This window comes from Mustelus asterias, chromosome 11 (assembly GCF_964213995.1).
Source record: "Mustelus asterias chromosome 11, sMusAst1.hap1.1, whole genome shotgun sequence".
In the NCBI taxonomy this organism is placed as follows: domain Eukaryota; kingdom Metazoa; phylum Chordata; class Chondrichthyes; order Carcharhiniformes; family Triakidae; genus Mustelus; species Mustelus asterias.
Genome location: NC_135811.1, coordinates 65384514 through 65406251, shown reverse-complemented (window position 1 = coordinate 65406251; position 21738 = coordinate 65384514). Strand labels below are relative to the sequence as shown.

The following is a 21738-nucleotide window of genomic DNA, read 5'->3' as shown; positions in this document are numbered from 1 at the left end:
ACGTCACCACCGACCTGGGGAAAAGCTTCCCACCGTTCACCCTATCTATGCCTTTCATAATTTTATACACCTCTATTAAGTCTCCCCTCATCCTCCGTCTTTCCAGGGAGAACAACCCCAGTTTACCCAATCTCTCCTCATAACTAAGCCACTCCATACCAGGCAACATCCTGGTAAACCTCCTCTGTACTCTCTCCAAAGCCTCCACGTCCTTCTGGTAGTGTGGCGACCAGAACTGGACGCAGTATTCCAAATGCGGCCAAACCAACGTTCTATACATCTGCAACATCAGACCCCAACTTTTATACTCTATGCCCTGTCCTATAAAGGCAAGCATGCCATATGCCTTCTTCACCAGCTTCTCCACCTGTGACGTCACCTTCAAGGATCTGTGGACTTGCACACCCAGGTCCCTCTGCGTATCTACACCCTTTATGGTTCTGCCATTTATCGTATAGCTCCTCCCTCCATTATTTCTACCAAAATGCATCACTTCGCATTTATCAGGATTGAACTCCATCTGCCATTTCTTTGCCCAAATTTCCAGCCTATCTATATCCTTCTGTAGCCTCTGACAATGCTCCTCACTATCTGCAAGTCCTGCCAATTTTGTGTCGTCCGCAAACTTACTGATCACCCCAGTTACACCTTCTTCCAGATCGTTTATATGAATCACAAACAGCAGAGGTCCCAACACAGAGCCCCGCGGAACACCACTAGTCACAGGCCTCCGGGCGGAAAAAGACCCTTCCACTCCCACCCTCTGTCTTCTGTGACCAAGCCAGTTCTCCACCCATCTAGCCACCTCCCCCTTTATCCCATGAGATCCAACCCTTTGCACCAGCCTACCATGAGGGACTTTGTCAAACGCTTTACTAAAGTCCATATAGACGACATCCACGGCCCTTCCCTCGTCAACCATTCTTGTCACTTCTTCAAAAAAGTCCACCAGGTTAGTGAGGCATGACCTCCCTCTCACAAAACCATGCTGACAATCGTTAATGAGTCTATTCCTTTCTAAATGCGCATACATCCTATCTCTAAGAATCTTCTCCCAACAACTTCCCCACCACGGACGTCAAGCTCACCGGCCTTTAATTACTCGGGTTATCCTTCCTGCCCTTCTTAAATAACGGGACCACATCAGCTATCCTCCAATCCTCTGGGACCTCACCTGTGTCCAGTGACGAGACAAAGATTTGCGTCAGAGGCCCAGCGATTTCATCTCTCGTCTCCCTGAGCAGCCTTGGATAGATTCCATCAGGCCCTGGGGATTTGTCAGTCTTTATATTCTCTAACAAACCTAACACTTCCTCCCTTGTAATGGAGATTTTCTCCAACGGTTCAACACTCCCCTCCGAGACACTCCCAGTCAACACATCCCTCTCCTTTGTGAATACCGACGCAAAGTATTCATTTAGGATCTCCCCTACTTCTTTGGGCTCTAAGCATAATTCCCCACTTTTGTCCCTGAGAGGTCCGATTTTTTCCCTGACAACCCTTTTGTTCCTAACGTATGAATAAAATGCCTTGGGATTCTCCTTAATCCTGTTTGCCAAGGACATTTCGTGACCTCTTTTTGCCCTTCTAATTCCCCGTTTGAGTTCTTTCCTACTTTCTTTGTACTCCTCCAGAGCTCCCTCCGTTTTTAGCTGCCTGGACCTAACATACGCCTCTCTTTTCTTTTCGACCAGTCCCTCAATTTTCCTGGTTATCCACGGTTCTCGAATCCTACCCTTCCTATCCTTCTTTTTTACAGGCACATGCCTGTCCTGTAGCCCTAACAACTGTTCCTTAAAAGACTCCCATATGTCAGATGTGGATTTACCCTCAAACAGCCTCTCCCAATCAAGAGCTGCCAATTTCTGCCTTATCCCACTAAAGTTAGCCTTCCCCCAATCCAACACCTTACCCTTGGGACACCACTCATCCTTTTCCATCACTATCCTAAAGCTAACAGAATTGTGGTCACTATTTGCCACATGTTCCCCTACCGAAACTTTGAAGACCTGACCGGGCTCATTCCCCAGTACTAGGTCCAGTATAGCCCCCTCTCAAGTCGGGCTATCTACATAATGTTCCAAAGAACCCTCCTGTATGCATTTTACAAATTCCTCCCCATTCAGAGTCTCAGCTCTCAGCGATTTCCAGTCTATAGCAGGGAAATTGAAGTCTCCCACTACAACAACCCTATTTTTCCTGCACCTATCCAGTATCTCCTGACATATCTGTTCTTCCACTTCCCTTATCCCTAATCACCTAGAAAGGAATAATTTGATTAGGGATAGTCAGCACGGTTTTGTGAAGGGTAGGTCGTGCCTCACAAACCTTATTGAGTTCTTTGAGAAGGTGACCAAAGAGGTGGATGAGGGTAAAGCAGGGTTGATGTGGTGTATATAGATTTCAGCAAAGCGTTTGATAAGGTTCCCCATGGTAAGCTTTTGCAGAAAATACGGACACATGGTGATTTAGTGGTTTGGATCAGGAATTGGCTAGCTGTAAGAAAACAAAGGGTGGTGGTTGATGCGAAATAATCATCCTGGAGTTCAGTTACTTGTGGTGTACCGCAAGGATCTGTTTTGGGGCCACTGCTGCTTGTCATTTTTATTAATGACCTGGATGAGGGCGTGGAAGGATGGATTAATAAATTTGCGGATGACACTAAAGTCGGTGGAGTTGTAGACAGTGCGGAGGGAAGTGGCAGGTTACAGAGAGATATAGATAAGCTGCAGAGCTGGGCTGAGAGGTGGCAAATAGAGTTTAATGCGGAAAAGTGTGAGGTGATTCACTTTGGAAGGAGTAACAGGAATACAGAGTACTGGACTAATGGTAAGATACTTGGTAGTGTGGATGAACAGAGGGATCTGCATGTCCATGTGCATAGATCCCTGAAAGTTGGCACCCAGGTTGATAGGGTTGTTAAGAAGGCGTACGGTGTGTTAGCTTTTATTGGTAGAGGGATTGAGTTTCGGAGCCAGGAGGTCATGCTGCAACTGTACAAAACTGGTGCGGCCGCATTTGGAGCATTGCGTACAGTTCTGGTCGCCATATTATAGGAAAGATGTGGAAGTGTTGGAAAGGGTGCAGAGGAGGCTGAGGGGCTTGAGGTTGTTTTCGTTAGAGAGAAGAAGGTTAAGAGGTGACTTAATAGAGGCATACAAGATGATCAGAGGATTAGATAGGGTGGATAGTGAGAGCCTTTTTCCTCGGATGGTGATGGCTAGCACGAGGGGACATAGCTTTAAATTGAGGGGTGAGAGATATAGGACAGATGTTAGAGGTAGGTTCTTTACTCAGAGTAGTAAGGGCATGGAATGCCCTACCTGCAGCAGTAGTGGACTCTTCAACATTAAGAGCATTCAAATGGTTATTGGATAAACATATGGATGATATTGGAATAGTGTACATTAGAGGGGCTTTCGATTGGTTCCACTGGTCGGCGCAACATCGAGGGCCGACGGGCCTGTACTGCACTGTAATGTTCTATGTTCTAAAGCAAAAAGAAAAACAGTTAACACGTAGGCAAAGGAACAACAATGTGACAGAAGGGTCACCTACTGCCATCACTGATGCTGTGCTTTCCAATAAACTTCCCAGACCCATTTCCCCTTTTTTCCCTTCTCCTGCAACGAGGGAGACTGCTGGGGAATTTGATTGTCCCATCACAATTCTTCCCACAGGGGTATCCTTCGCTTCCTCCTTCGCTGTCTTGGCAACGGCGAACTCTTTGATTTGCCTCCCTCTGGAGGTGGTTCCTCATCAGAGCAGCCAGTATCACAGCCGCCATTTTGGCTCTGAACTTACACTGCCTGCTCCACCACACCTTCTGTTCCATTTCCGGAGCCTCCGGATTGTACCCCCTCTTCATTATTTTCTTTAATAATTTTCCATGCTCGGTCACTACTGTTCGAATCAAACGATCATCAGATCCCCAACTGGGGTCTGTCAAACCTGGACCGCTCATCGCCATCTCGCAGCCCATCGCCTCACTACCTCTTCTCGCTCCTCTCCTGCGTCTCTCCATGGGGATTCCTACCCTGGGACTCATAGTCCCTTCACGAGGGATTCCTCACACCCGAACTATCTGTAACCTTTTTGTGCAGTGTAGTCCCTCGGCGCCTTCTCTTGCTACACGGCTTTTGTTTTTGCTCTGCTCTGTAAGCCGATTTGAGATTCCATCCCCAACCCCTTAAATTAAGAGTAGCTTGACCCCTAATGTCTTTATCTACCACGTGGTAGATTTTTTCGCTCCGCTGATAGGGCGCTCCCAGGTGTCCGTCCCTGGTCCCCTGCGTTGAGCACAGTTTCTTTACACAGTCATACTGTACTCGCACCTCTTCCCCAGTTCAGTTCGCTCAGCTTATGGCTTCCGGCTACCAGGCACATGACCCTCTAACTACCAGGTGGTAAATACAAAAGTACTCACCCATTTCTGGGAAACACGTCTTGCATCCAGAGTCCAGTGACCAAACCCTGCTTGCAGCGCCACGTTTTTAGGGGAATCTAAAATTACATTACATGAACACACCTGGTGTACTATTTTCGAAGGTTTGTATTCCCCGCCCAATCTGTCAGACAAACTGGATAGTCCAATTACATTGATACACATTATTTATCTTGACCAACAGCACTCTACCTCCTGGCATAATTAGAAACGCATTGGCTATTTGGTCCCAAAGGTCTTTCCTGTGATTAGGGGAATCACAGTTCCCCAACCAACCCATGCTTGCAAAATTCAAAATTAGTGCCCTAAATTAAACACAATTGTGTGATTGGACAGCACTTGCTGCCAATCTTGATTGCGCTAAGAATTAGACAAGCAATTTGAGCCTGACTGATCATAATGTGGCTCACTTACAGGGCCCTGTCCTTTGCAGATAGAAGGCGCATGTCCACACATTGCGCCTTTTTCAACTAAACAAAAGCTTGGCGGACAGCCATTTCCTGGTTCATTCCCCATGGCAACACTGACAGAGTAAACCTAGAGTCATAGTCAAAGTTATGCAGTGCAGAAGAAGCCCTTCAGCCCATCGAGTCTGCACCGACAAAATTACACTATATCTATACTAATCCTAGTTGCCAGCACTTGGTCCATGGCCTTGAATGTTATGACATTTCGGGTGCTCATCCAAGTACTTTTTAAACGTTGTGAGGTTTCCCACCTCTTCCAGGCAGTGTGTTCCAGACTCCCACCACCCCCTGGGTGAAAAAGCTTTTCCTCAAATCCCCCCTTAACATCCTGCCCTTCCCCTCTGACAAAGACATGCTGCCTATCCCTGATCATACCCTGCCTCTCCAAGTGGAGATTAATTCTGTCCTTCACAATTTTCTCCAGTAGTTTCCCTACCACTGATGTGAGACTCACTGGTCTGTAATTCTCTGGTTTATCTCTACTTCTTTCTTGAAAAGTGAAAGCACATTAGCTGTCCTCCAATCCTCTGGCACCTCCCCTGTCAGAGAGGAATTAAAAATTTGGGCCCCTGTAATCTCCTCCCTGCCTGGGATGCAACCGGACCTGGTGATTTGTCAACTTCTAAGCCAAAATGGTGGGTGGCATGGTGGCAGAGTGACGAGTACTGCTGTCTCACAGCGCCAGGGACCCGGGTCTGGCCTTGGGTGACTGTGAAGTTTGCACATTTTTCCTGTATCTGCATGGGTCTCCTCCGGGTACGCTGGTTTCTTCCCACAGTTGAAAGATGTGCGGGTTAGGTAGATTGGCCGTGTCAGGGGGATTAGCAGGGTAAATATGTGGGGTTACAGGGATAGAGCCTGGGTGGGATTGTTGTCGGTGCAGGCTTGATGAGCCGAATGGCCGCCTCCTGCATTATAAGGATTCTATAAAAACCTCCAATAGCTCCTCACTCCTTATGTCAAATAGTTCAAGAACCTCACAGTTCCTCTCCCCAAATTCTGTCCCTGCATCCCTCTTCCAAATGAAGACAAATGTGAACTACATGTTTAAAACCCTACCAATGTCCTGCAATCCACACACAGATTGCCCACTTGGTTCCTGATAGGTCCTACACTTTCCCCAGTTATCCACTTTCCCCTGAATATACAATATACGTATTGAATATCTTTGGATCCTCCCTAATCTTACTCACCAGTGATTTTTCATCCCCCCTCTTTACTCCCCTAATTGCTTTAAGTTCGCCTGCACTTTCTATACTCCACTAAGGCCTCTGCTGGTTTGTTCCCTTTGTATCTGCTAAAAGCTTCTCTCTTTTTTTATCCAGCCCTGAATATTCTCAGGCATCCAGGGTTCCTTGGGTTTGTTGCTCCTACATGTCACCCTTAAGGGAACATGTTAGGCCTGTACTCTCCCTATTTCCTCTATGGGTACCCCTCCCACAGCTCTGCTGTAGATTTTCTCACAAGAAGCTGTTTCCAGTCTACTTTGACCAGTTCCTATCTTATTTTTTAAAAATCTGCCTTTCCCCTTGATCCTTAACCATTTTTTGTAGGTCAACTGTGGATTTTGCATGTTCTCCCCGTGTCTGCTTGGGTTTCCTCCGGGTGCTCCGGTTTCCTCCCACACTCGATGTGTGGGTTACGTTGATTAGCCATGCTAAATTGCCCCGTATTGTCAGAGGGACTAGCAGGGTAAATACGCGGGGTTATGGGGATAGGGCCTTGATGGCCTCCTTCTGCACTGTAGGAATTCTATGATCTTTTTCCTTTGCATAAAAAATTTGAATCCTACTGTGTTGTGGTTGCTATCACTAAAATGCTCCCCCACTGCTTTCTCGATGCTCTTATCCGGATTCGTTCCCTAGAAGATCCAGCACTGTGTCGTCTTTTGTTGGACCTGCTAGGTTTGAATTGAAACAAAAGCTTAGCACTTAACTGTTCCCTGGTGTATTCTCAGCAACATTTCTATTAATCAAAGTCCACTTGCCAACGAATCAGCACTCATCTCATGTAGTAAAATTGTTATTTCCATTACAATTAGCGTTCTTGTGAATCTATCCTGATGAGACAAAAGACTTTGACAATGCATCTGTTTTTTCCAGCAATACTGAAGGTCTGCTACAAAATGACTATTTTGCCATTTAAATTGACCTCAGTATTTCATCTTGTACAGCACAGAGAAGCGCATTCCAATCCAATTAGTCTAAGCTGCTGTTTACGCTCCATAGGAATCATCCTGCTCTAATTACCTCTTTCCATCCTGCCCCTATTTCCCTTCTCCCAAATATGCATCTGACCTCCAGAGAAATGTCAATGCTATCTACTTCAACCAATCAATGTGTCAGCACGCTCCACATTGTCGCAGCTCTGCACAAAGAAATTCCAGCTCTTTGATATTAACTGGCTGAGTAAAACAGACAAAATATTCCCCCTCATTCACTGTTTTCATAGAGATGAAAATTATGGCCTAAAATTCCAGTTGTATGTTGCCTCTCCAGTGACAGGGTCAGGGATTTCACAGAACAGCTGCAGGACATTCTTCTGGGAGAGGGTAATCAGCTAGACATGGGCCACAATGGTACCTATAACTTGGGTATGAACATAAGAAGTAGGCCATCTAGCCCCTCAAGCCTGCCCCGCCATTCAATAAGATCATGGCTGATCTGAAGTGAATCAGTTCCACTTACCCGCCTGCTCCCCATAACCCTTCATTCCCCTACCGATCAGAAATCCATCTATCCGTGACTTAAACATATTCAACGAGGTAGCCTCCACCACTTCAGTGGGCAGAGAATTCCAGAGATTCACCACCCTCTGAGAGAAGAAGTTCCTCCTCAACTCTGTCCTAAACTGACCCCCCTTTATTTTGAGGCTGTGCCCTCCAGTTCTGGTTTCCTTTCTAAGTGGAAAGAATTTCTCCACTTCTACCCTATCCAGCCCCTTCATTATCTTATATGCCTCTATGAGATCACCCCTCAGCCTTCTAAACTCCGAGTACAAACCTAATCTGCTCAATCTCTCCTCGTAATCTACACCCCTCATCTCCCGTATCAACCTGGTGAACCTTCTCTGCACTCCCTCCAAGGCCAATATATCCTTTCGCAAGTAAGGGGACCAAAACTGCACACAGTATTCCAGCTGCGGCCTCACCAATGCCTTGTACAGATGCAGCAAGACTTCTCTGCTTTTATATTCTATCCCCCTCGCGATAAATGCCAACATCCCATTTGCCTTCTTGATCACCTGTTGTACTTGCAGACTGAGTTTTTGCAACTCATGCACAAGGACCTCCAGGTCCCTTTGCACAGTCGCATGTTGTAATTTTTTTCCATTTAAATAATAATCCAACTTGCTAGTATTTCTTCCAAAGTGAATAACCTCGCATTTGCCAACATTATACTCCATCTGCCAGATCCTCGCCCACTCACTCAGCCTATTCAAATCTCTCTGCAGACCTTCCACTTCCTCCACGCAATTCACTTTCCCACTTATCTTCGTGTCGTCAGCAAACTTTGTTATCCTACACTCAGTCCCCTCCTCCAGATCATCTATGTAAATAGTAAACAGTTGAGGCCCCAGCACCGATCCCTGCGGCACGCCACTAGTCACCATCTGCCAACCAGAAAAGCACCCATTTATTCCAACTCTCTGCTTCCTGTTGGATAGCCAATCCCCAATCCACGCTAACACCCTACCCCCAAATCCGTGTGCCCCAATCTTCTGCAGCAACCTTTTGTGAGGCACCTTATCAAATGCCTTTTGGAAATCCAAAAACACCACATCTACCGGTTCCCCTCCGTCAACCGCACTAGTCACATCTTCATAAAAATCCAGTAAGTTCGTCAAACACGACTTTCCTCTCATGAATCCATGCTGCGTCTGCTTGATCGAACCATTCTTTAATGATGGATTCCAGCATTTTCTCAACTACAGACATTAAGCTAACCGGCCTGTAGTTACCCGCCTTTTGTCTACTTCCTTTTTTAAACAGCGGTGTAACAGTAGCTGTTTTCCAATCAGCTGGCACTACCCCATTATTGATAAATAACCACTAACGCATCCGCTATTACCTCTGACATTTCTTTCTGGGATGCATTCCATCCGGGCCCGGGGACTTGTCCACCTTCAGTCCCGTTCGTCTACCAAGCACTACCTCTCTAGTAACAATAATTGTATTGAGTACCTCTCCTCCTACCAACACTCGATCGTTAATATTCGGTAAACTATTTGTGTCTTCCACCGACACAAAAAACCTATTTAAAGTCTCAGCCATTTCCTCGTTTTCCACTATTAAATCCCCCCTCTCATCCTCCAAGGGTCCAACATTCACTCTAGCCACTCTATTCCTTTTTATATATTTGTAAAAACTTTTACTATTATTTTTTATGTTTAGAGCTAGTTTAGTTTCATAATCTATCTTTCCTTTCTTTATCACTTTCTTAGTCATTCTTTGTTGTTTTTTAAAGCTTTCCCAATCTTCTAAGTCTCCACTATTTTTGGCCACTCTGTACGCATACTCTCCTTTATTTCCTTTGTTATCCACGGCTGGCTATCCCTTTTCTTACAGTCCTTCTTTATCACCGGAATATATTTTTGCTGAGTACTGAAAAAGATCTCCTTAACAATCCTCCATTGTTCCTCAGCTGTCCTACCTACCAGTCTGCTCTCCCAGTCCACCCTAGCCAATTCAGCCCTCCCCTCTGTTCAAGCAGAGGACATTGATTTGGGACCCTACTTTCTCCCCCTCCATCTGCACCAGAAATTCGACCATATTGTGATCACTCGACCCAAGAGGGTCCTTCACCAGAAGATCCTTAATTCTACCTGTCTCGTTACACATTACCAGATCTAAGATAACTCGTTCCCTCGTAGGTTCTGTAACATACTGTTCAAGGAAACTATCCCGACAGCATTCTAAGAACTCTTCCTCCATCCCACCACGTCCAACTTGAGTCAGCCAATCAATATGCAGGTTAAAATCCCCCATGAAGAGGGAATGGGATCCTGCAACCAGTATTTAGGGAGCTAGATCAAAAACTGATGAGCCGAACCTCAAATGTAGTAATTTCCAGATTACTCCCAGTGCCACGTGCAACAGAAATAGGAGATTAAGGCAGATGAATGCGTGGCTGGAAAGTTGATGCAGGAGGGAGGGCTTCAGATTCCTGGAACCTTGGGACTGGCTCTGAGAGAGATGGGATTTATACAAGCTGGACAGTTTGCATCTGAAGGGTGAATTACAGTTGGAATCCACATGGAATAAGTTGGAGCAGAGGAAGGAAATGTGGCTGTGAAAACAGGTCTTTGTACATCCCCATCAAATGTGCAAAGGGAAACCGAAAGCAATGAAGGTGAACATGGTGAACAAAAGTTCTGCAGAAAAACAGAACTACTTCAAAGAGTGCACACCTGGAAAGTGGCAGTGAATGAAAAATTAATGCAAACACCAAATACTGCGGATGCTGGAAATCTGAAATAAATAGCAAATGTTGGAAGTACACAGCAAGTCTGATAGCACCTGTTTCAGTTTCAGGCTTTCATTAGATGACTGTGAAAATGGCTGCATGGTTACGTTGCTTTTTAGTGCTAATCAAAGTGGTTTTTAACTTGGTCCACAATCACAAAGTAGATAGCTTTTGTTATTGTATTATTATTTGCTAATGTCAACTGTTAGACAAGATTGCTTATTTCTGTTTCCTTCAAAACCTCTTGATTCGATGTTGTATCCCTTTTTCTTAAGAGCTGGAGTTAGATGCAATTAAAGAGGAGAATAACAAATTGCAGCAGATATATGATGTACAGGAAGTCTCAGCTGTTGATGTTAAGAAAATCAACCATGAGAAAAATGAACTGCAGCAGACAATAATTTTCCTGAACAAAAGCCTTGAAGATGCAGAAAAAAGGATGTGGAATGAAGAGATAAAAGTGACAAAGGCCAAGGAAATGGTGAGGAGTGCTCTGTAACAAGACATTAACTGTTAACTGTTTGTTTAATTTCAAATAAAAGTTGCAGCTGATAAATAAAGAGCATAGGATTCTAGAGTTTACCAAGATTAAACTTCTAGGAACAGGAGTTAGACACTCAAAGCCTTTTCACCATTCAATGGCATTATGGTTGATCTGTAACCTAACTCTATGTACTTAGCTGGCAGCTCACCCCCACCGAGGGCAATAAGGGATGGGCAACAACGGATGGCCCAGACAGTGACGCCCAAATCCTGTGAAGGAATGAAAAAACTATGTCCTTTGGTAATCAGAAATTTATCAATCGGAATTGAAATTGATTATTGATCCAACATCAGCTTCTAGCACTCTGCGTGCAGAAGTGTTTCCTAATCTCACTCCTAGAAGATTTGGCACTAATTTTTAGACTGTCCCCAATCCTAAACAACCCAACCAGCACCAGCGGAAATAATTTCTCTCTACCCGATCGGTTTCCCTACTAACTAAAAATGTTCAAACAAGTTGCCTGTTAATCTTCTAAATTCCGGGAAATACAGCCATAGGATATGCAATTTCCCCTTGTAATTTAATCCTTGGAGTCCAGGTATCGCCAAAGCCAATATACCTCTCCTACGGTTTGGTGCGCGGAATTGAACATAACACTTCAGGTTTGGGTCGGGCTTTGTATTCCTGCAGCATAATTTGTACCTGTTTTCCAGTCTTATAGATACAAAGGCCAGTTTTCAACACGTCGTTTTGTTTTGTTTTCTATACCGGTTTATATTTTAACTGTTAATTTATCTGGATCCCCAAGTCTCTTTGGACCTCCACTATTTCTAGCTTTCCACCATTTACATTAAAAATTACACTGATTCTTTTTCCTAACGTTTAGCACTGATTTTTTTTACTTGTACTGATTTACAGCCTACCCCTCAATCACCTTATTTTTCAGCTGGAAGTCAGACTACAGGACTATCACACGATGGCTCGGAAACTCAAACTAATTCCTAAAGCAGCTGAAAATGCTCAAGCACAAAACTTTGAGATAAGCCTCCTGGATATTGTCTCTGGGAAAAGGACTTCACAAAATACTGAAAAAATAAAGGTAAAACTTTTAAACTACATTGTCTTTTAAAATTTCCAATGAAAATGATCATCAACATTAATGAGTTGGGTTACTTCTATTCCCTTTTAAGTAATGCATTGAGTTGCTGTATTAGTGACTGGACCAGATGTTGGACTTGGGTTCCTTTCTCATTTTGCCAGAGATTTTTTGCCCTAGTTCCATTTGTGGGTGAATCCTTTGGCCTGCCTTCTTTGCCGAGAATAGCTGAAGCTAACATGGTTCACTGGAATAAATTGGAACAGCAACTTCCAGTCGACGCATGCAGTTAAATGCAGAAATCTGCAATTTGCTATTCAAGTTACTCTATGCTGCAACAGTATCTTGGTGATAGGCTCATACAAGCATTTGAAATAGGAACAGAAGTAGGCCATTTGGCACCTCGAGCCTGCTCCACCATTCAATAAGATCATGCCTGATATGTTTGTGTTGAGTTCCACATTCTCCATATCCTCCCCCCCCTCAACAACCTTTTATCCCTTTGCCTAGCTAGAATCTATCTACCATAGAACCATAGAAAATTACAGCTCAGAAACAGGCCTTTTGGCCCTTCTTGTCTGTGCCGAACCATTTTTTGCCTAGTCCCACTGACCTGCACTTGGACCATATCCCTCCACACCCCTCTCATCCATGAACCCGTCCAAGTTTTTCTTAAACGTTAAAAGTGACCCCGCATTTACCTCTTTATCCGGCAGCTCATTCCACACTCCCACCACTCTCTGCGTGAAGAAGCCCCCCCTAATATTCCCTTTAAACTTTTCTCCTTTCACCCTTAACCCATGCCCTCTGGTTTTTTTCTCCCCTAGCCTCAGCGGAAAAAGCCTGCTTGCATTCACTCTATCTATACCCATCAAAATCTTATACACCTCTATCAAATCTCCCCTCAATCTTCTACGCTCCAGGGAATAAAGTCCCAACCTATTCAATCTCTCTCTGTAACTCAGCTTCTCAAGTCCCGGCAACATCCTTGTGAACCTTCTCTGCACTCTTTCAACCTTATTTACATCCTTCCTGAAACTAGGTGACCAAAACTGTACACAATACTCCAAATTCGGCCTCACCAATGCCTTCTATAACCTTAGCATAACACTCCAACTTTTATACTCGATACTCCGATTTATAAAGGCCAATTTACCAAAGGCACTCTTTACGACCCTATCCACCTGTGACGTCACTTTTAGGGAATTCTGTACCTGTATTCCCAGATCCCTCTGTTCAACTGCACTCTTCAGAGTCCTACCATTTACCCTGTACGTTCTACTTTGGTTTGTCCTTCCAAAGTGCAATATCTCACACTTGTCTGCGTTAAATTCCATTTGCCATTTTTGAGCCCATTTTTCTAGTTGGTCCAAATCCCTCTGCAAGCTTTGAAAACCTTCCTCACTGTCCACGACACCTCCAATCTTTGTATCATCAGCAAACTTGCTGATCCAATTTACCACATTATCATTCAGATCATTGATATAGATGACAAACAACAATGGACCCAACACCGATCCCTGCGGCACACCACTAGTCACAGGCCTCCACTCAGAGAAGCAATCCTCCACAACCACTCTCTGGCTTCTTCCATTGAGCCAGTGTCTAATCCAAGTTACTACCTCCCCATGTATACCTAGCGACTGAACCTTCCTAACTAACCTGCCTTGAGGGACCTTGTCAAAGGCCTTGCTGAAATCCAGGTCGACAACATCCACCGCCTTCCCTTCATCCACTTTCCTGGTAACCTCCTCGGAAAACTCTAATAGATTGGTCAAACATGACCGACCACGCACAAAGCCATGTTGACTCTCCCTAATAAGTCCCTGTCTATCCAAATATTTCTAGATCCTATCCCTTATCACACCTTCCAATAACTTGCCCACCACCGACGTCAAACTTACTGGCCGATAATTTCCCGGATTTCTTTTGGAACCTTTTTTAAACAACGGAACAACATGAGCCACCCTCCAATCATCCGGCACCTCCCCCGTGAATACTGACATTTTAAATATGTCTGCCAGGGCCCCTGCAAGTTCAACACTAGCTTCCCTCAAGGTCCGTGGGAATACCCTGTCCGGTCCTGGGGATTTATCCACTCTGATTTGCCTCAAGACAACGAGCACCTCCTCCCCTTTCATCTGTAAAGGTTCCATGACCTCCCTACCTGTTTGCCCTACTTCCGTAGACTCCATGCCCGTTTCCTCAGTAAATACGGATGCAAAAAAAACATTTAGTATCTCCCCCATCTCTTTTGGTTCCATACACAGTCTACCACTCTGGTCTTCAAGAGGACCAATTTTATCCCTCACTATCCTTTTGCTCCTAACATACCTATAGAAGCTCTTTGGATTTTCCTTCACTCTGTCTGCCAAAGCAACCTCATGTCTTCTTTTAGCCCTCCTGATTTCCCTCTTAAGTAGCTTCTTGCACTTTTTATACTCCTCGAGCATCTGATCTGTTCCTTGCTGTCTGTACATTTCATACAACTCTCTCTTCCTCTTAATCAGTGTTACAATCTCCCTCGAGAACCAAGGTTCCTTATTCCGATTTACTTTGCCTTTAATCCTGACAGGAACATACAAACTCTGCACTCTCAAAATTTCTCCTTTGAAGGCCTCCCGCTTTCCATTTACATCCTTACCAGAGAACAGCCTGTGCCAATCCACACTTCCCAGATCCCTTCTCATTTCATCAAATTTGGCCTTTTTCCAGTTCAGAACTTCAACCCGAGGACCAGATCTATCCTTATCCACGATCAGGTTGAAACTAATGGCATTATGATCACTGGATCCAAAGTGTTCCCTCACACTCACATCCATCACCTGCCCCAACTCATTTCCCAATAGGAGATCCAATATCGCATCCTCTCTAGTTGGCACCTCTATATACTGATGTAGAAAATTCTCCTGAACACATTTTACAAATTCTACCCCATCTAAACCTTTAACAGTATGCGAGTCCCAATCTATATGTGGAAAATTAAAATCCCCTACTATCACAACTTTATGTTTCTTGCAGTTGTCAGCTATCTCTCCGCTGATTTGCTCCTCCAATTCTTATTGGGTGGTCTATAATACAACCCCATTAATGTGGTCATACCTTGCTTGTTTCTCAGCTCCACCTATAGGGCCTCTGTAGACAAGCTCCCTAATCTATCCTGCCTGAGTACCGCTGTAACATTTTCCCTGACCAACAATGCCACCCCCCCACCTTTTATCCCTCTGCCTCTATCCCGCCTGAAACATTGGAACCCCGGAACATTGAGCTGCCAGTCCTGCCGCTCCTGTAGCCAAGTTTCCCTCATGGCTATAATGTCATATTTCCATGTGTCTATCCACGCCTTCAGCTCATCTGCCTTCCCCACAATACTCCTGGCATTGAAATAGACACACCTCAAAAGATTATTTCCACCACACTCTACCCTTCCATTTGTGATTTTGCTTGAACTAACCTGTCTTTTGACCCCTGCTCCACTATCTGCTCTGGCACTCTGGTTCCCATCCCCCTGCAAATCTAGTTTAAACGCTCCCCAATAACACTAGCAAATCTCCCTGCAAGTATATTGGTCCCCTTGTAGTTTAGGTGTAACCCGTCTCCGCAGCCTTAAAAATATTCAGTGACCCCACTTCCACTGTCTTCTGAGGCAGAGTTTGCCAAAGTCGCACAACCCTCAACCAAAAATATTCCCTCATCTCTGTCCTATCTAGGCCTGCTCAAATTTTAAAACAGTGCCCCCTAGTTCTGGACTCACCCACAAGAGGAAACATCGTTTCAATGTCCATTTTGCCATTACCCAAGAGGACTTTATATACTTCAGTCAAGTCACCCTCACTCTTCTGAGCTCCAGTGGAGGCAAGCACAGTCTTTCCAACCTCGCCTCATAAGACAACCCCCTCATTCCAGTTATCAATCTAATAAACTTCCTCTGATCTGCCTTCAACGCAATTATATCCTTCCTTAAATAAGGATATCAGTGCTGCACACAGTATCTGAGATGGATTGCTCACCAATGTCCTGAATGACTGAAGCATAACATCCTTGCTTCTATGTTCAATTCCTGTTGTGATAAAGGGTAACATTCCATGAGCTGCCTTGATTACACGCTGCACCTGCATTTTAACTTTTTGTGACTCGCACAAGAACACCCATATCTCTCGGCATCTTGGCATTCTGCAATGTTCTCCATTTTTGCTCTGCTTTTTTGTTGTTCCTGCTAAAGTGAACAACTTCACGCTGTCACACATCGTACTCCCTTCTGCCAGATTTTGTGCCCACTCACTATATCCATCTGCAAACTCCATGGGGGCGATTCTCCAAGTCCGCTGTGCTGCTCTAGCAGTGCAGCAGGCCGGGAGATGTAAGCGGAGGCCGTGTAGCACCACGGCCCCTGCACATCTCTGGCTGCCGGAATTCCTCTTCTCTCCCCCCCCCCCCCTCCAACTCCCCCGCCAGGAATGTTTCACTGCAGCACAGTTTACAACAACTCCCCACTAACTGGAACCTGGCGGCCCGACCCCAGCAGAGTAAAGAGGGGGTTATTTCACACACGCACGGACCACACACTTCCCACCCCCCAGGAGGTCATGGGTAAGGGGGGGGGTGTCCATTGGGCAGGACCAAAGGGGAAGGCTAATGGGGGGAGATCGATGGAGGTCCCGTTGCCACTCTGCAGTTGGGATCATGAGCAAGGGACAGGAGGGCTGGTCGGGGCTGCCTGGGGAAGGTGGGGGGGTTGGGACTGCTGGCGGTGAGGGGGTGTTGAGGCTGGCCCGGACATGTCGGGAGACCAGCAATTGGCGGGGGAGAGGCGGTTCCGTGGTCAGCGATCGGGAGGCGGGCTGTGCGGGCTACAATCTCGGCGCTGACAGAATGCGCGGAGGCCCGCTCCGCACTATGCAGTCAGTCACTCCAGCGAGAATAGGCCCCACCCCCAGCTTTTCATCATAATTCACGCTTGGGCTCTCTGCGATGCACAGAGTATTGGAGATTCATTTTGAAAGTCCTGCTTTTTTTTTAAAAAAAAGCAGCGGCATTTCATAGAATCATAGAAACCCTACAGTGCAGAAAGAGGCCATTTGGTCCATCCAGTCTGCACCGACCACAATCCCACCCAGGCCCTACTCCCTTATCCCTACATATTTACCCGCTAATCCCTCTAACCTACGCACCAAGGGGCAATTTTAGCATGGTCAATCAACCTAACCCGCACATCTTTGGACTGTGGGAGGAAACCGGAGCACCCGGAGGAAACCCACGCAGACACGAGAATGTGCAAACTCCACACAGACAGTGACCCAAGCCGGGAATCGAACCCAGGACCCTGGAGCTGTGAAGCAGCAGTGCTAACCACTGTGCTACCGTGCCGCCCTCCAGTTTTTACGCGAATTTGGCACTTTGAATTTTTTTGGGGGGGAAATACCACCCTGTATGTCTTGTGTTGCCATGCCTTTGCTTCCCCTCGTGTAAGTCATTGTAAAAAATTGAAGTCTCAGCACGTACCCCTGTTAGCCTCCACTCATCACATCATGGGCAGCATGGTGGCACAGTGGTTAGCACTGCTGCCTTACAGCGCCAGGGACCCAGGTTTGATAGGATAGGTAACTGGCTATCTAACAGAATAAGAAGTTTAACAACACCAGGTTAAAGTCCAACAGGTTTATTTGGTAAACCTGTTGGACTTTAACCTGGTGTTGTTAAACTTCTTACTGTGTTTACCACAGTCCAACGCCGGCATCTCCACATCATATCTAACAGAAGACAGAGGGTGGTGGTGGATGGAAAATTTTCGGACTAGAAACCGGTTACCAGCGGAGTGCCACAGGGATCAGTGCTTGGTCCTCTGCTATTTGTCATTTTTATTAATGACTTGGAGGAGGGGGCTGAAGGGTGGATCAGTAAATTTGCTGATGACACCAAGATTGGTGGAGTAGTGGATGAGGTGGAGGGCTGTTGTAGGCTGCAAAGAGATATAGATAGGGTGCAGAGCTGGACTGAAAAATGGCAAATGGAGTTTAACCCTGACAAATGCGAGGTGATTCATTTTGGTAGGACAAATTTAAATGTGGATTACAGGGTCAAAGGTCGGGTTCTGAAGAATGTGGAGGAACAGAGAGATCTTGGGGTTCATTTCCATGGATCTCTGAAGGTTGCCACTCAAGTGGATAGAGCCGTGAAGAAGGCCTATAGTGTGTTGGCGTTCATTAACAGGGGGTTTGAGTTTAAGAGCCGTGGGGTTATGCTGCAACTGTACAGGACCTTGGTGAGACCACATTTGGAATATTGTGTGCAGTTCTGGTCACCTCACTATAAGAAGGATGTGGAGACACTGGAAAGAGTGCAGAGGAGATTTACCAGGATGCTGCCTGGTTTGGAGGGTAGGTCTTATGAGGAAAGGTTGAGGGAACTTGGGCTTATCTCTTTGGAGCGGAGGAGGTTGAGAGGAGACTTGATAGAGGTTTATAAGATGATGAGGGGGATAGATAGAGTGAACGTTCAAAGTCTATTTCCTCGGGTGAATGGAGTGGTAACTAGGGGGCATAACGATAGGGTTCATGGTGGGAGATATAGGAAGGATGTCCGAGGTAGGTTTTTTACTCAGAGAGTGGTTGGGGTGTGGAATGGACTGCCTGCAGGGATAGTGGAGTCAGAAACTTTAGGAACATTTAAGAAGCTATTGGATAGGCACATGGAGTACTTCGGGATGATAGGGAGGAAATAGCTTGATTTGGGTTTCAGACAAAGCTCGGCACCAACATCGTGGGCCGAAGGGCCTGTTCTGTGCTGTACTGTTCTATGTTCTAGATAGCAAGAGTTTCTACAGGCATTTAAACAGGAAAAAAGTAAACTGAGAGTTAGGCTTGATGGGGCATGAAAGGGAATGGGGATTGAGCAGGAGTCTGTGTACTTATAGGTAATATTCAAATATAATTGAAAACATTCTTTAGCATACGAAATAGACTTATGCTGGCTGTTTTGGACCACAACATTTAGCAATCATTTTGTAAAACAATACATGTTTCTTCGGAAGGAACTCTTCAAATACAGACAATAAAAATATAACAAAACTTACTCCAACTTATAAATCAAAGAAAGGGTTTAATAAAGAAACTTTGTTCCTCCAAACTTGGGGCCTTGCCCTGGGCCAATTCAAGTTTTCCACAATTCCCAACAGATTCCTATTTATAGTGAATCAACTGGTCAGCTGACCATCATATCATTCTGTAATTGGTTCCATGGTTTACTGGGTCAGCTGACTCTTACAGCTTGTTACCATTAGTCACATTACATCCAATACAAAGCTGTCACCGGTTACATTCTAACAGTACACTGATGAACAAACAATAACTAAGAGATATTTTCAAGCTTTACACTGTCTCTACTAAGAGTTTTGCAGTGTGTGGCTGGAATTTTCTGGCTGTTCACGCTGGCAGGATCATCTGGTCCCGCCAACAACGAACTCCACCGTATGTTTCCTGGTGGTGGTGGGTGTAAACAACGGGAAACCCCGTTGACAGCAGTGGGACCAGCAGATCCTGCCACCGGCCAATGGCAGGCCACCTCTGCCGCAGTGAAATGCCACAGGGACACGGAGAATCTGCCTCAGTGTGGGATTGCCATTTTCACTTTCGATGGTCTCGTAGCAGAATGCTTGCTTGCACTGTGAGAGTCCTCATATATTGAGAAAATCAGCTGTCAAATGGGAGAAAGTTCTGAAATGGAAATGTTGGAAATGCACAGCAGGTGTGTCTGTCAACATCATAGGAAGATGGGGCAATTTGTGAAGTCTCTTCCTGAATTATTGACTGACAGGTCAATGCTTGCAATAATTCTCAGGACTCTTACAGAAACCTAGAAATCACAACATTGAAGGCGACTGCTTGCTCTGACCTGCCTAAGCTGGTGATAGCTTTCCAATTGAAGTTATCTGCTCTAATTTTCTGGGTTTTTTCTCCCATTATGTCAAACAGCATTATTTGTCATGTTAGATTATACCACAGTCAGCTCTGTTGCTTCATCATACGCTTTCCATTAAAGAAACACTTCCATCCACAGGAGGTTATCATTATTTCCGACAATAGTTGGTTTGTAACTTCTCGATCCAGTTTAGATATTGATCCAGTAGCACAATTTTTTTTAAAATAGCAGGTGGTGAGTGAGTGTCTTTGTCTCCATAGATTCCAGATAAATGGGTTGAAAGAGGGTGAAGGATAGACAAGAAAAAGGGAAAAGAATAGAGAGCCCCCTGAGCAGCTGTCATTGCTTGTAATTTGCAGCTAATTTGACTTTTCTGTCACCTGTTTAGGAACAAGATAAGCCAGTTAAGGAAGGGAAGACCATTTTTCAGTGATGAAAATGCAAAATGGCAATTTAGAATTGCCTAACCCATTAGAAAGAAGGATAAGAATCAATAAAATTCTGTTTCTAATCTGTATTTTCACCTGACCAGTACTTCACCTTGTTTCATTACAGCTTGCCCTAATGAATCTATTGAAGCAAATAAATGATGACATTGAACATCTGAAGCATAAGAAGATGAGCGTGCAAGAGGCCAGAGAACAGGTTTGGAAATTAATGCTGGAAATGTAGTGCAGCTAATTGTGCAAAACATCAGTGATGGATCTGTAAAATACTATTTGTCTTCTAAAGATAACTACTCTGTTTCTTAGGTTCAGACCATGATAGATGACAAAGCAAATGATCTGAAAATGTTAAAAGAACAAATTCGAAAAGTGGACGAAACAATTGAACAAGAAAAGGAGGTGAGGTCTTTAAGTGTACTTGCATTTGTTAAACATGTGAAATGTTACGATCGTGGAAATTATCAACAAAAATGTGACATCAAATTACATACGCTGATATTGGACCAGGTGACCGAACGTTTGGTCAGAGGGAATTCTTTTGGAAGTCTCAAAGGAAGTAGCAAGATTGAGGGAAGAAATTCCAGGTTAAGGTTCCATGTAGCCAAAGACATAGCTGCCAATGGTGGAGCAAAGTAAATAGGGATGTGCAAGAGAACAGAATTGGAAGCGTACAGAGTTCTGATGATTGTAGGGATGGAGGAGTTTAGAGATGGAGAGGGTCAGGGCCAAGGAGAGATTTGAAACAAGGATGACAGTTTTAAAATCCATATTGTCAGACTGGAGCCAGTGTTGGTCAGTGAGTGCAGGGGTAAATTGGGTTTGGTGTCATTTAGGATATGGGTACCAGAATTTTGACTAAACTGACATGCATGATGGGTGGCCGAGGTACGTTTTCATCTCCAGTCCATGTGAAACCGAGACTCAGATAGCTATCCATATGTAACCCCCTGCTGACAACTATATGCTCTGACCAGCTGAGTTAAGTAAAACTACCTGGGATGTGCTTGATGTTATAAGGGGCTACTATGTAAATATTCAATTAACAGGACCCTGAGTTCTTAGCGGTTGGTGTTGAGCTAGGCTAAATGTCCTATTTACCAATAAATGTCAGTACAGGTGTGAATGAAAAGGATTAGTGTATGCAGTTGCAATCTTGAGTAATAACCTATTAATAATAGCACGGTGCCTCCTAAAATGGTAAGTATGGTAACCTTATAATAAGAAAAGGTTCAAGACAACCATGCAAAAGGAATAACAAAAATAATTTATTTTTTTGCATTGTTGCGTCTCATGAAACAGGTAAAGAGTCCCAAACTAAAGATTTTTCAATTAAGCAGTTTCAACCCGGAGAAATATATTACCAAAATATATTACTTCAAAATTTGCATTTATTAACAGGGGGTTGGAGTTTAAGAGCCG

The 21738-nt window shown here is 44.8% G+C and overlaps 2 protein-coding genes across 3 annotated transcripts in view; both read left to right on the top strand.

Annotated features, from left to right (window-relative positions):
- LOC144500567 (uncharacterized) overlaps positions 1-21738 on the top strand; it is a 1101151-nt gene that overhangs the window by 1042881 nt on the left and 36532 nt on the right. The gene's annotated exons all lie outside the window — the stretch shown is intronic.
- LOC144500566 (kinetochore protein NDC80 homolog) overlaps positions 1-21738 on the top strand; it is a 187135-nt gene that overhangs the window by 134968 nt on the left and 30429 nt on the right. The window contains exons 11-14 of the mRNA XM_078223687.1: positions 10652-10857; positions 11807-11959; positions 20429-20518; positions 20626-20718. Coding sequence (XP_078079813.1) covers positions 10652-10857; positions 11807-11959; positions 20429-20518; positions 20626-20718 — 542 coding nt within the window. The remainder of the gene's footprint in view (positions 1-10651; positions 10858-11806; positions 11960-20428; positions 20519-20625; positions 20719-21738) is intronic.